The following is a 12,782-nucleotide window of genomic DNA, read 5'->3' on the forward strand; positions in this document are numbered from 1 at the left end:
AAAAGATTTTCTTACGATAGAACTAATTGCCTTGGGATAAGTAATAATCTTTTCATATTCCCTTTCGTTCCGATAAGGTCCCTTTGATGCCTAAGGTAGTAGTTGATTCAGATGATTCAACTAGCTTTCAAACAGAAAAGATTGTGTCCTTGGGAATGTACTTGAGGTGCCTTTTATAGTGGGTTTCGAGTGTCCTTATCTCCAAATAGTAAATAGCTGTGCTTCTTTGGCAATTGGTTAGCATTAGAAGTTTGTGTATGCTTTAGTTTCTCCTCTAATGCTGCAAATTTTTAGAGTTATTTCAGTGAAATTAACAACTGAATGATGCAGGCTATCACACGACGATGAAGAATGCCATCAGAAGTAGTCTTTGGTCATCAACTCCTAATAAATATCATGAACTCTTGAATGAAAGCACATAGCTGATTCCAGTTTGAAGATTCAAACCCATCAACACAGCGAGAAACTTTGTCAAAGAAACATCATCCAGATGCCAGCAGTCAAGTAAACCTAAGCTGATTTACATTCAAGGGATTGAGCCTGATCTGGACATTCCATTCTGTTGGATGGATAATAGCCTGTAGAATCCTGACTCCTTTCTCCATGTCTCCTTGTCATAACATCATCTGTCAGGCCCAATGCAACATGATTTGGGGACTGACAACAATCATACTGATGGGTACAGTTGTACTGACTGATAGTACTGAGCATGCTAATTGTGGTATAAGAACTAGCAAAATTTCAATGACATATGTCATATATTCTCTTTTTTGAGTAGTCAATTGAACCATCAGCACTGTACAAATGTAAAAAAAAGAACGATGTTGCTGCTGTTAGAGGTGACAAGTTCAGGTTTTGGTTCAAAAATTGTGATTGTGGCAGAATTCGCAATTCTTAAATACTGCTTTGTGTTGATAAACATACAAGTGTGCACTAGTTCTTTTGAGTTCCTTCTTCAACACCTGTGGCTGGCTGCAAATGAGATGGTGGTAATGTGTGGTAAGCTTAGAATTGAGACAAATGATTTCCTATTCTTTACATGGATCATGGACTCAGGAAAAATGTGAACAACAAGCTTATTTGTTCCAGCAGATGATGAAGAGTGAGATCAACTGTCTCACACTGACTGCATGTATGCTTTATTCAACAGATTCTTACTAGTGGATCTCAGTCTGACTTGACAAAACACAGGATAAAGAGTTCATGAATTTGCCTGCACAAGAATGACAGCCTATGAAAGAAATGATAAAAATTACAGGATAAATTTTCCAACAGAAATTACCTGATATTAGATACAAAAAGGAAGCTGAGATTGTATCTTACAGCATCTGTCAGCCTATCTATGAGAGTATATATGAGATACAATTCACGTGATGTTTACAAACATCTGTGCAGACTGCCCAAGACGGATACAAGGTTAAAGGTCTCTACAAGCACATCCTTAGCTCAACTGTCTCCATTGTTCATCTCCGAGTAATCCTGTGCTTATTTTCCAATCTTACATCTTTCATAGGGCACAAAGCCCCTCGTGGACTTGATCTTGCTTGCTTTGACGCTAATGAAAGCTGAGTTCTCGCTCGGCTTTAGCTTGAAGGCACGCATGTGCTCCTTTGGAAATCCTGAACCTTCATAGCCTACCGCAGTGTGGTTACCGTCATCCATTATGCTCTCATTCCAAGCAGAAGGTGAATTGGAACCAACTGAGGAACCTTCTTCTATGGCAATTGTTTGAGAAGGGGCTTCAGTACTGGTTTGAGGCAGATCCTGTTTCGACCTCGTGTTCAGTTGGTTGGTGAATGAGATAGGTAGACTTCCATAGAATGTCGGCCAGAAAGGCATTGGAGCAACCATTTCATCAGCTGAGTTCTTTTGAACGCCATTAGGGGCCAAAAAGTAGTACATAACCTATATACCAGGATCGAAAGATCTCATTTGATTTGCTAAGCACCGTCTATCCGCTGCAGGCACCGTCCGTCTTCTAATCCAAGATCGTTGGAATCTACAAGAAGTGCAAAGGAGTAGATCCTTTCTCCTGTCCTTTTATAGGCGAGAGCGGTCTACTATAAGATCTCAGGAGATTTCCTCCTATCAAGGTCCGTAGACTTAGTCTATTGGGCCACAAAAACCTAACATTCTCCCACTTGACCCATTTAATTGATAAGATATAAAAGAGATATTCAAAATCAAAATAAACAAAACAAAATTTGTTTGAAAATAATTTTACCTAATTGGATTCAAAAGAATTTTGAAAAAAATATTTTATACATGGCCATATTTTTTAAAATAAGCCAATAAATCCAATAAACATAATAATACTATATTAAGTCCAACTATCAATGTGAGTCATAGCGGTTATATTTCATCAATGTCATACTCCCTTCTATGTACCACAACATTATTAGTCTTTCCTAATATAGTCCATAATGACCCATGTAATTTGTCTTGTCAAGACAATTATGTTATTACATTCAACCATAATATGCATAAACATAAATGTAAACAGGATAGCAGAAACATATAACTTTAATTAAGAAAAAAGAATGTCAATAATAACATCCACATAAACATGCGTCACCATATCCTTTATGATTTACTCACAAGCCACATTCTAAGAACATGTTCTTTGAATATTTTGCACTATAAGGCTTTTGTCAATGGATCAGCAATTATGATAGTGGTGCTCAAGTTCTCAATTGACACTTGTTGTTTCTGGACTCTTTCTCTAACCACCAAATACTTTATCTTAATGTGCATGGAATCACTAGAGTACTTGTCATTCTTAGAGAAGAAAACTACTGCGATGTTATCACAAAATATCTTTAGCGGCTTGGCAATTGAGTCGACCACACCAAGTCCTGAGATGAAATTTCGCAGCCATAAAGCTTGATTTGTGGCCTCAAAGCACTGGCAATTGATGCCGTCGTATGGACGGGTTCTGTGATGCCCGCGGTTCTGTGATGCGCACGCTACCCGACGTAGCCGCAGATTCGCAGCAAGCTCAACGGTGACCATTACTACTTAGCAGTTCTCTTGAAAAATAAAGGTAATTTATGCATCGTAAATAAATTTACAGATCTAATGTATTTGATCTTAAAAACCGAACTCTGATATCAAATGTAAGCATAAAATCTATAATTATGCTATATCAAAAATGCAAAAATAACCTATATGTTAGGATTGAAATCAACTACATAGATCTAATTTAATACGATACGATGCGTACCTTTTGATGTCATATGTTCAGAGATCTCGTTTGATCTGCTAAACACTGTCTTCGATCTGAGATATGCTAAAACTGAAATCCCTGTCGTTTTATAGGCGAGAGCAGAGGGTCTACGATAAAATCTCAGAGATTTCCTCCATCTCCATCTCTTGATGAATCGTAAAATATCTGAACGGAACCCAGTTAGTTATCTCATCCAATTATAAAAGGGCCACAAAAACCTAACACATAGTGCAGCAACATCGCATGGAATTCTGCCCATTTTCCCACTTATATTCATGTGACAGAAAGTGTCCCAATCCTAGAGCTTGATTCTACATATCTGTGTCAATTTTCTCTTCGTGAGAGCCAACATCAGCACTTGGCAACGACATGAAACATCGTGTTGCATTTCCATCATTAGAAGAGCATGTTTTCTGAGAATTGGCTACCAAGACTGTTCTTCCAAAGAGTTTCAGACTAGTCAGTTGTGGTTCCACCAGTGAACATTCTTTAGGATGGATCTGATCTTGCCAACCCAAATATAACTCCTACAACATGGAATACAGCAATTCAATACTAATAGATTTTAATTTATCTTCATAAATAAATAATTAGGTATTAAAGAATGTACCAGTGGAGATTTATCTAGTTTATTTGAACCATTAGATGCTGGATCTTTGGACAAAATTCTTTCCTCTCCTTCCACAGATGAGGCAGGCGAGCAACATCTATTCTTTGGTTCACTCAGTGACAATTCTACTGGATCTGATCCAACCACAGATGACAATGGTGATGTTTCTGATCCAACCACAGACAAGACTGATACAGGTGATCCACTCTCTTGTTCAGAGAAAGATGGAATTGGTGAAGAAGATTGTTCTGGTCGCTTCGTATCTGGAACTCTGGTTGTGCATAAATTCTCCAGCTTACGAGGATACGGGTGCACCGGCTTTCGCTTTGGTCGAGGAGGAGGAATCTCAATCGCATTTCCTGTACCCCAGTTGCGGTCGACCTATATTACAAGGCAACCGAAATCAGAAATGTTGTGCACTAATTCTGTGGGAAAAAACCCACATAGGAATAGTTTTGTTGTTCCTTCTTCTTGTGAATATGGAATTTGCCTAATGCTGAAGCCATACACGTTGTAACTTTCATGTTGATGTGTTGTCTCCACAAGATCACACGTTTAAATGATTGCCTGATTTTTTTGGGCAATGTTTACTAAGTTTCTGATACCTAAGTCTGATAAACCTCTTTTGATCTCAAAGAGAACTAATTACATGGCTTGTTGGCATAAATAATGGGTAGAACATGATCTCTCTGATGCCCGAAATTTATCGCATTGTAAGCAATTTTGTTCATGGTGACACAGTTTTCTTGTTAAGGACAGTGAGGCTTTCATGGATTTAAGGTCTTAATATCCTATATTCTTGCTCTTGAACTCCATCATTTATTCTTTATCCTTTGATCTTGTTGCTCCGTATAAGGTACTCCAACGTTCGTTAGCAGCCCTGTGGCCTTCGTCGTCCGCCGCCGCCGCATAGGACGCCTTTCGCCGGCCCAAATTCCTCTGCCATTCCTATCAAATGGCATGCTATTGCATCGGCTTTCGTGAGAGAATTGAGTGTTCGTGCTTTAATGGACAGGATGGATCCCAAGGCGATCGAAACTTGACGCCATGGAGCATTGAAACTTTCTCTTCGGCATGTGAAGGATGCGTCCAAGACAAGGCTGATGTGTGCAGCGAGTTCAGCATGTTGCTAGGCCTTGAGTGGTGCAGCGCGGGCTGTATTGACGGGGAGTTACAATCTAGCAAGTGTGTTTGCAGGAGGCAGAACAATGCACAGTTTGTTCAGCAAATCGGAGTAGTCCAAGGGGATGGTGGTCTCCGAAACTTTTAGAGAGAAAGAAATGTAAAGAGATGTTGCTCCAACGGGACAATTATCTAGGAGGGATAGATCCCGGTTCTCCAGAGGGAGAATCATGTGCAACAGACCGCACATGTTGAGGAGTACCTCAAAAAACAATAACTCCACGAAGCTCAATGGACCGAGCAAGCGACGAGGAGTCGTCGCATGATCTCGCTTGAGAGAATGCATTGATGGATGCATTGCGAGATCAAGTGGAGGAGCGACCCAAAGCAACACAAATGAAGACACACTTAGAGTCGATATGGAGATCAGGCTCAAGGGAGGGCTGACCCGTGGTATGGTGGGCACGAGGGCCACCATCAACTCAATGCAAAACGAGGAGCGGAGCAACTTGGGTGTAACTTGGCGAAGTACCCAAGCCGTATGAAGTGAGTCGACATAGAAGATGAAACATGGAGCGAAGGCACAGAGCTTTCCTTGGACATAGGTCGAGGACATGAACTCTTGCAGAGGCAAGAGCAGGATCATGTTGTTCCATGGGTCCTTCATTATGATGGAGCAGACTCATCTTGTATGGTGCCAAAGACGAAGGGAGCTTCTGGGCACATGCACATTTTCTCGGAGAAACATTTGATGGAGGAACTAAGGCAACTCAACTTGTGGATACGAAGTTGGGTTCAGAAGGCCTTGGCACGGGGCAAGAGGACGCGGAGGCGGATACTTTTAAAGAATATGCCACAGTGTTGCCATTCAAGTTGCCATGAAGGAAGCGGTGCGTAGCGAAGATTGTGCTGGTAGGGGCAGAGACCTAGGATCCAGACAATGATGCACCATTTTTAGCGAAGTCGATGGACTTCGGGAGCTACTAGACGACGGACTGTCCTAGAGCGGTGCTTCATCTAGGTGTGACCCAAGAGCGAGTGGATGAAGGTTGATTGTCAAATGAGCGAACAAAATTGAAGGTGGAAGAGACCTTGTGATGTATTGGCATATACCACACATGGAGGGATCATGATTCTAGTTCATCCCACAAGGATCAAAATGCAATGGAGATGTCACCAGGAGGCGACATGGTGCAGTGGATCGTGATAGAACAGTTCGTGGCAATGCGATTCACACGACAAGTCCCGTGAGGGACTAGATCATACGGAGGTATGATCGGGAGCTACTGGAAGCTCCACTTCAGTGAACAACACGACGGCAAGAAGGGCTATGGATTCAAGGAGTAAAGGCCATGGTATCGCAGAGGCGGGTCTTTCGTGCGTGCATCGAATTTTGCATCGGATGAAAGCCTTGGTCATCAGCATATGAGGGTTGTGTTCCACCAAGGGAAAAGTTCGAATGCAAGTACCAGTGAGTTCCATGGGAGAGACTTGATCATGCAGAGGTATGATTGAAGCAGCTGGAGAGTTGGACTACTCCAAAGCCCATATTCGCTTAAGGGAGCCCGGCAAGTCAGAGGACAAGGTCGAGTAAGCGAACGTTGCTACCAAGGAAGCTAAGGAGAACAGAATCGATGCAAGCCCTACAACGTGCTGGCAAAGGCCACGTATGAGAGTTGCAGTCTGTATTTCCATTGACCAAAGGGAGCTGCTTGGAGAACACAGAGGTGTTGAAGCATAGTAGGGGCGAGAAAGCGACGACGAGTCTAGAGGGACTTAGCTACCCAAAATCAAGCATCAGTTAGAATGGAGGTGGACTCGAAGGAGTACCACAGAGACATCTATTGATCGTGAAGAAAAGGAATGCAGATGCGAGGCGACGGATAGTAGGGCTATGGGCATGTCAGCGCCAGGTACCACAGAGGCGGGACTTCCGTGAAAGTCATTGATCCCTTGCTCTCATGGAGGGAGAGCGCTTGGTCGTGAAAGGGGCCGAGGAGGTGGAGCATGCAAAGGCAAACTCCAAGTACCGTAACAAGGCTGAAGGGCAGAGGCCAAGGAACTTCGTAAGACCGGTGTCAACGAGCTTCTCATCAAGATAGTCGAAAGTGAAGGACTTCGGGTCATGCAAGAGTGCACGACCAAGGAACGAAGCAGGCAGTACGCGGTGCTGTACCTTTGCTACTCAGTGGAGTAGGCGGCCGGATTGATAGGAAAGACGGTACAATCCCAGAGGCGACCAAAACTATTAGAGACTTACTCCAAGTTGGGGTGAAAACTTCCTACATTTCAGAAGTTCGATGGCATTGAGAAAGTGAATCATAGTAGCTAACTCAATGCAATGAGTGCAAACACTTCGAGTGCTTCATAAGTGTGAGCAAAGAGCAGACGAAGGTCACTAACCAGCTCAATGCATGGAGTACAACCCTTGAGGAGGCGGGCGAAGTCAAGTAACCATTGCCTTCTCAACTCTTAAGAGAATGGGCGAAACCGAGTACCATAATTCTCTTATCTATACAGCAGAGGAGCGCTGCACAAGTTCAAAGACCCTTCGAAGATAATGGAAGATAATAGTTGTCAAATCCTCACCAATGGTGATCAGTGCTATTGAGAGTAGATTATCTGCTTCATTTCCCAACAGAATGTCAATCGAAAACGGAAGTGATGCGAATCTACTTGGAAGTGACAACTAAATGAAAGAAGAGTCGATGGACATTTTGTGGAGGAAAGACCCAAAAGTTCGAAAGTTTGCGAGGCGATGCTCGTTAAAGCTCCAACAAGCATCCACTCAGTTCAAGCAGCATATGGTATTTGAGAGATTGACGCATAGTAAGGATAGTCTTTTCCTTCATATGAATGATCCGTAAGAACCAACAGGGATCAACACAACTCAGCCAACCCTACACTAGAGTCAGAGTCATTAGCGAGTTAAAGCAACATGACGGATCAAAGGTTCGACTACTCAAAAACAACAGCGGAGAGCAATTGGGAGCCAAGAGGCGCATTGCAGTTGGAGCAAAAGATTGAAGACTCAACAAAGACGATGAGTTGCAGTATCGGCAAAGGCTTCGACGAGGACGTCAAAAGAATAAGTAGGAGAGAATGTCACGGACAAAGTTCTAAACAGGATGTTTGATGTAATACTTGTATATGTCCGTCTCTTTCTATTTGTTCATACTTTGCACAGCATGTAGATGAACGGTTAAAGGCTTAACAGCCTCATTTAGTTGGATTTAATGGTCTTCTTAGGCTTGTAAATAAATGTTGTGTCATGTGAACACTTGTGAGAGATATTCGATCTATAGTGGACCATTTTGACCCTTTGTTGCGCAATCGTTCAGAGCTTGTAAAGTTTGTTTGTAATTTGATTGTCTATGAAGTATTTCCTGGAATGTCTGCTTGTGGATCCCGAGTGAGGTGCTTTCTCTAATCTGTTTTATCTTTTGTAGATCATAAGGGACCATGAGAGGTTTCGGGGAGGCTGACCTTTGCGGACGGACACACAAGAGTATCGCACGACTTAGGCAAAACCAGCTAAGTTCGTGACAATAAGCCAATGCATTGAGATGGAGACACCTATACCTGGTCACAAATTTTGTATCTTATTTTAATCCTCACGTCTTGGTCCTTTTGGAAATTGAATATGCTCCACGCCATCTCAACTGCTCCTATTGGCTTCCTCTATAAAGAGAAATAACAATTGTCAATATTAAACAAGAAATTTCAAGCATATCATTAGGGCTTTCCGATCCTCTACAGAGAGAAATAACAATTGTCAATATTAAACAAGAAATTTTCAGCATAACATTAGGGCTTTCCGGGTGAAACGATAGAGGTTGACAATCAGTACAAGAATCAAGTAACTTTAAACATTTACCATGATCAATTAGATGGTGAGAAAGCCCATTGGTTGTTTTTCTTATTTTCAAATTATTATGATGAACTGAATGGAATGAAGATTTTAAAATAAAAAATGTATAAAGAATGGCATACTCACTTTAAATATAAAGATATAACAATCACAGTCAAATTGCAAAAAAGGTGCAGTGTTCCTAAAAAAGAAGCAGCTAAATAGATTGCATGCGGTAAAACTCTTATCAACAAAAATTTTGGGTGGATCTTCAATCAACCTTATTAAATTATGCCAGGGATGCATGGAGAAAATATAAATATTTTATTAGAATATAGTCAATTACTCAATTATCACATCTGCAGGTTTACCTACTATTTCATGGCTAACCGAGTAACATAATTATTTCAGATCTGCCACTGGAAGAAGGTTCTTGCCAACAGTGAAGACACCTCAATTAATTTTCCTTGGTGCTGCTATTGTCCAACTATTGGGTCCGCAGTTTTACCTACTATTGCACTGTTCATCCAATCAATATGATGTTTCAGATCAACCACTGCAAGAAGGTACTTCCCGACAATGATGACATCTTTAATTTTCCCTCAAGCGCTGCTATTGGACCAGGCCCAAATGACAACCTGGTACCGGGTTCAAATCCAAATCTTAAATCAACATCCAAGCCTAAAGTTCCCACAGGGTGTAATCTTATATTGTGACTAACCCATGGGACCACAGGTTTTGGATGGATCTGGTTCGACACCATGTAATGTGGCGCTAATCCAACTCTGACCAGAAGCAAATAAATCTTTGCTTAGACGTAGCACCACCATATTTATGCCGATAATGACAATAATAAGAAATAGAAATCTACAACATTTATAAGAAATCAAACTTTTTGCATCTCAACATGTTGCCAATTACGATGAATTTGATCTTGCACAATGTTTCGGTGACATGCATAGACAATACATCTAATCTTATTGTACATCTTAATGCAAGGCTCACAAGATCAAATCAGGTATAGATCAATTGTATGATTTTAGATTAGGATCAGTTTCAGCTGATCATGGCTCCTACTACTGCTCTTATAATATTGCAATGATTGGAACTTGACCAGGAAAATTAGAAATTTTGATGTTTCCTTGACCCACCAACAAATGACTAAACTTCCTGATTTTACACAAAACTTGGTCAAGATCAGTAGGATCACCAAAATCCACTGTTCTTGGTGATCCCTCTGAAAAATCAAGGATTTTTCAATAACTGATTCTTTACGAACCATGATTTATGATATCCTCCTAACTCCTAACATTTGTATTTTAATTACCCACTACTTCAAAATGGAAGGCATCTTCAAAGCTCCAATTTTTAATTCTGCAGCCAACACAAGGATCATCAAAAGACAGGCTGGGATATTGATCGGATATCTTTTGTGCCTTTTAACCTCAGATGGCATGTATTAACCGCAAACACCAAATAGAACCAAACCTAGATTGCTTGGGAACCACCTAACAGAGACCTACATAATTTTATTTCTAAAATTATAAGACAGGTCCCTACCTAAAAATGGCAAGTTAAAACTATAAGAAGATGACAAAAAATGCAAAATGAGATGAGCAATGTGACTGATGAAAATAGAAATTGCAAAAAGATATAAGAAATTTGGCATCTTTGAAGGGATAAATATGTACAGTCTTGACTAAAAATATTTTAACAGATGTTGTTTCCAAGACTTGAACTTCCGTCTCCCATGTCACTAGGGAGCAATCGGCTCACCCTCAATTACATGGCATGCATAAACAAATCAATTCATCAAATTCTATGAAAAGTCTTATGATGCCCAATCCGACTAGGCTCCTATTTTACTTCATTGTCTTCAATTCAGTACTTCAAGTTGGAAGTTACTTAAGGTTCAAATGTGAAATACCAGAGCCAACAATAGATATGAGGGCCAAAGTTCAACAAAAAGAATTGAGACCAAGAATGGCAATCAAATCATAACTTGAGATTAAATAAGTTCTATCATCGGAAAGTCATTTTGATTAAAAAAAAATCAACTTTGAAAAGTAACCATAAAACGATCAGGCATTAACCCAAAACTTTGATGAGAACATTGCATTCAACCCAAATCCTTATTGAAAATAACCAAATTTTGCACAAAACAACTTGAACTCATCACAGCTGGAATAGAGCTCAACCAGAGAAAAATTAGTATGTTTGTGATAATCACGACATGCTTATGCTTAAGGTGAACTGAACTGGTCTTCAGCCTAAATCGGATCCAAAAGCCCAGACCCATTAAAAAAATCTTGCACTACACCCATTTACCCAAGACCAAACACAAAAAATAACATTCATTTTGCTGAAGAAAATTCACTAAAGCTTAGTCATTCTATGAATTGGAAGACCACAATAAAATTAGACAAGAAGTGTGGGATGGAACATGGGACGTATTTATCTTTACTATATCAAGGTAAGTATGAAAAACAGATAATCTATAAGCAAAATAGAATATGCATGCACAGTTGAACCTTCATAAAAGAGATAGTGCAGCATCAATAATACAAACCTCTTTAAATTCTTTGTCAAAATAGCACGTTCCTTTCAAGTCTATGCCCACTAGACCGTTGGCTGTGATTGGAAATGACTTCTTTCCCCTAACACTGTAACTGAGTTTTTCTTCTTTGTTGAGCTGAACACCTATACCCATGCTGGCTGATAACTACATGATAAGAACAAAGGCATTTCGCATCCCAATGTTTGGTTAGACGCTTTAAATTCAAGATCGTTGTTATGTTGCTAGCCAGGACCAGAGCATGAGACTTACCTCAGGATAGAAATGTCGAACAAACAGGGCAAGAAAACTAGGAGTCCCAGCCCCCGTGTTTAATTCTCCATGAGCCTGGCAGGACACATTTATAATAAATTATCAATCTGCTCATTCCTGACATATTAATCATCTTACAAGCAAGGAACACCGTTCGAAGCATTGAACAGGGCACATAGAGTAGAAGATTTACTGTAATGCTTTAACCAAACCAAAAAAGATCACCATTCTTGAACGAAAAGCACAAGCTGAAAGGATACTTAAAACTGATGCGATAAATTAAACGATAACCTCTAATGGACTGTTCCAAGAAATGCACGCGAGACATTTTTACCATCAATTTCCGCTTTAGACGGACAAAGTTCAACTTTCATTTCGAACATTAAGACCGGAACTTCGCAGAACACACAAGAAAACGCTCACCAAAAGAAGATTCCAAATTTACACTAATCCCCCATCCACACGAACAAAAACTTGCGATCTGTTTCAAAGCTTTCACAGGAATGTGCGGCGCAAATCGCAGGAGGGTAGAATGCAAAAGAGGGAAGAAAGAAATGAGGGGGGCAAACCTGCAGTAGGGTTTTGGAGGCGAGAGGAATCTTCTCCTTGGCGTGGATCCTAAGGGATTCGGAATCGCCATCGTACCTGAGCGAGCTCTCATCCCCTCTCCTCTTTCGAACCCTAGCGGACGAGGAGAAGATGGGACGGCAGGGACTTCTTGTGACGCCCCCACTCCCGCCCTCGCTTTTATACCCTGCAAAACCACGCGAAGAACCTTGCAACCGGGATTCATGCTACTTAGCATGGTTGGTCAACCGATGACATTACTGCATGACTACAATTAAAGAGTATAAATCTCGACAAAAGCCTATTAACAGAAGCAAAAGAAATTTCAAGTTTTAATGATATTAATCAAAATAAACCAACTTTAATTTGATTTTTAAAGGATAAATTTATCTCTGTCACAAAAAAAAATAAATGAAAGAATTAGATTATCGTAAGTTAAATTAATAACGACAAGAAAATAAGTATGATTTTTTGGTTAATTTTGGTTGTGATCAAAGAAAGTCAATCAAATTATTATGTGGTGAAGTTAAATTACTTTGATAACTCCTTAATATTGTTTTCATGTACGATATAAATGTTT

The 12,782-nt window shown here is 40.4% G+C and overlaps 1 protein-coding gene across 1 annotated transcript; it reads right to left on the minus strand.

Annotated features, from left to right (window-relative positions):
* Nucleotides 1-1,204: 1,204 nt before the first annotated feature.
* Nucleotides 1,205-12,765, minus strand: LOC135628284 (uncharacterized). Its single transcript, XM_065134889.1, has 8 exons — nucleotides 12,738-12,765; nucleotides 12,563-12,594; nucleotides 12,205-12,429; nucleotides 11,636-11,710; nucleotides 11,378-11,530; nucleotides 8,541-8,639; nucleotides 3,837-4,217; nucleotides 1,205-3,753 (listed from the first exon to the last, which is right to left on the minus strand). Exons 1-8 carry the CDS (start codon nucleotides 12,763-12,765, stop codon nucleotides 3,538-3,540), a joined length of 1,209 nt encoding a protein of 402 aa, XP_064990961.1. The 3' UTR covers nucleotides 1,205-3,537.
* Between the last annotated feature and the right edge of the window lie 17 nt (nucleotides 12,766-12,782).

Source organism: Musa acuminata, chromosome BXJ3-1, assembly GCF_036884655.1.
Source record: "Musa acuminata AAA Group cultivar baxijiao chromosome BXJ3-1, Cavendish_Baxijiao_AAA, whole genome shotgun sequence".
Classification (NCBI taxonomy): Eukaryota; Viridiplantae; Streptophyta; class Magnoliopsida; order Zingiberales; family Musaceae; genus Musa; species Musa acuminata.

Bases quoted from the DNA above. Each gene is read 5' to 3' on its own strand.
- LOC135628284 (XM_065134889.1), bottom strand. From the start codon at position 12,765: ATGAAAACAATATTAAGGAGTTATCAAA. The intron at 12,595-12,737 runs GTAATTTAACTT...TTTTTGTGACAG, and splicing joins AATATTAAGGAGTTATCAAA to AGATAAATTTATCCTTTAAA. The intron at 4,218-8,540 runs GTATAGGTGTCT...CTTGTAATATAG, and splicing joins GATACAAAATTTGTGACCAG to GTCGACCGCAACTGGGGTAC.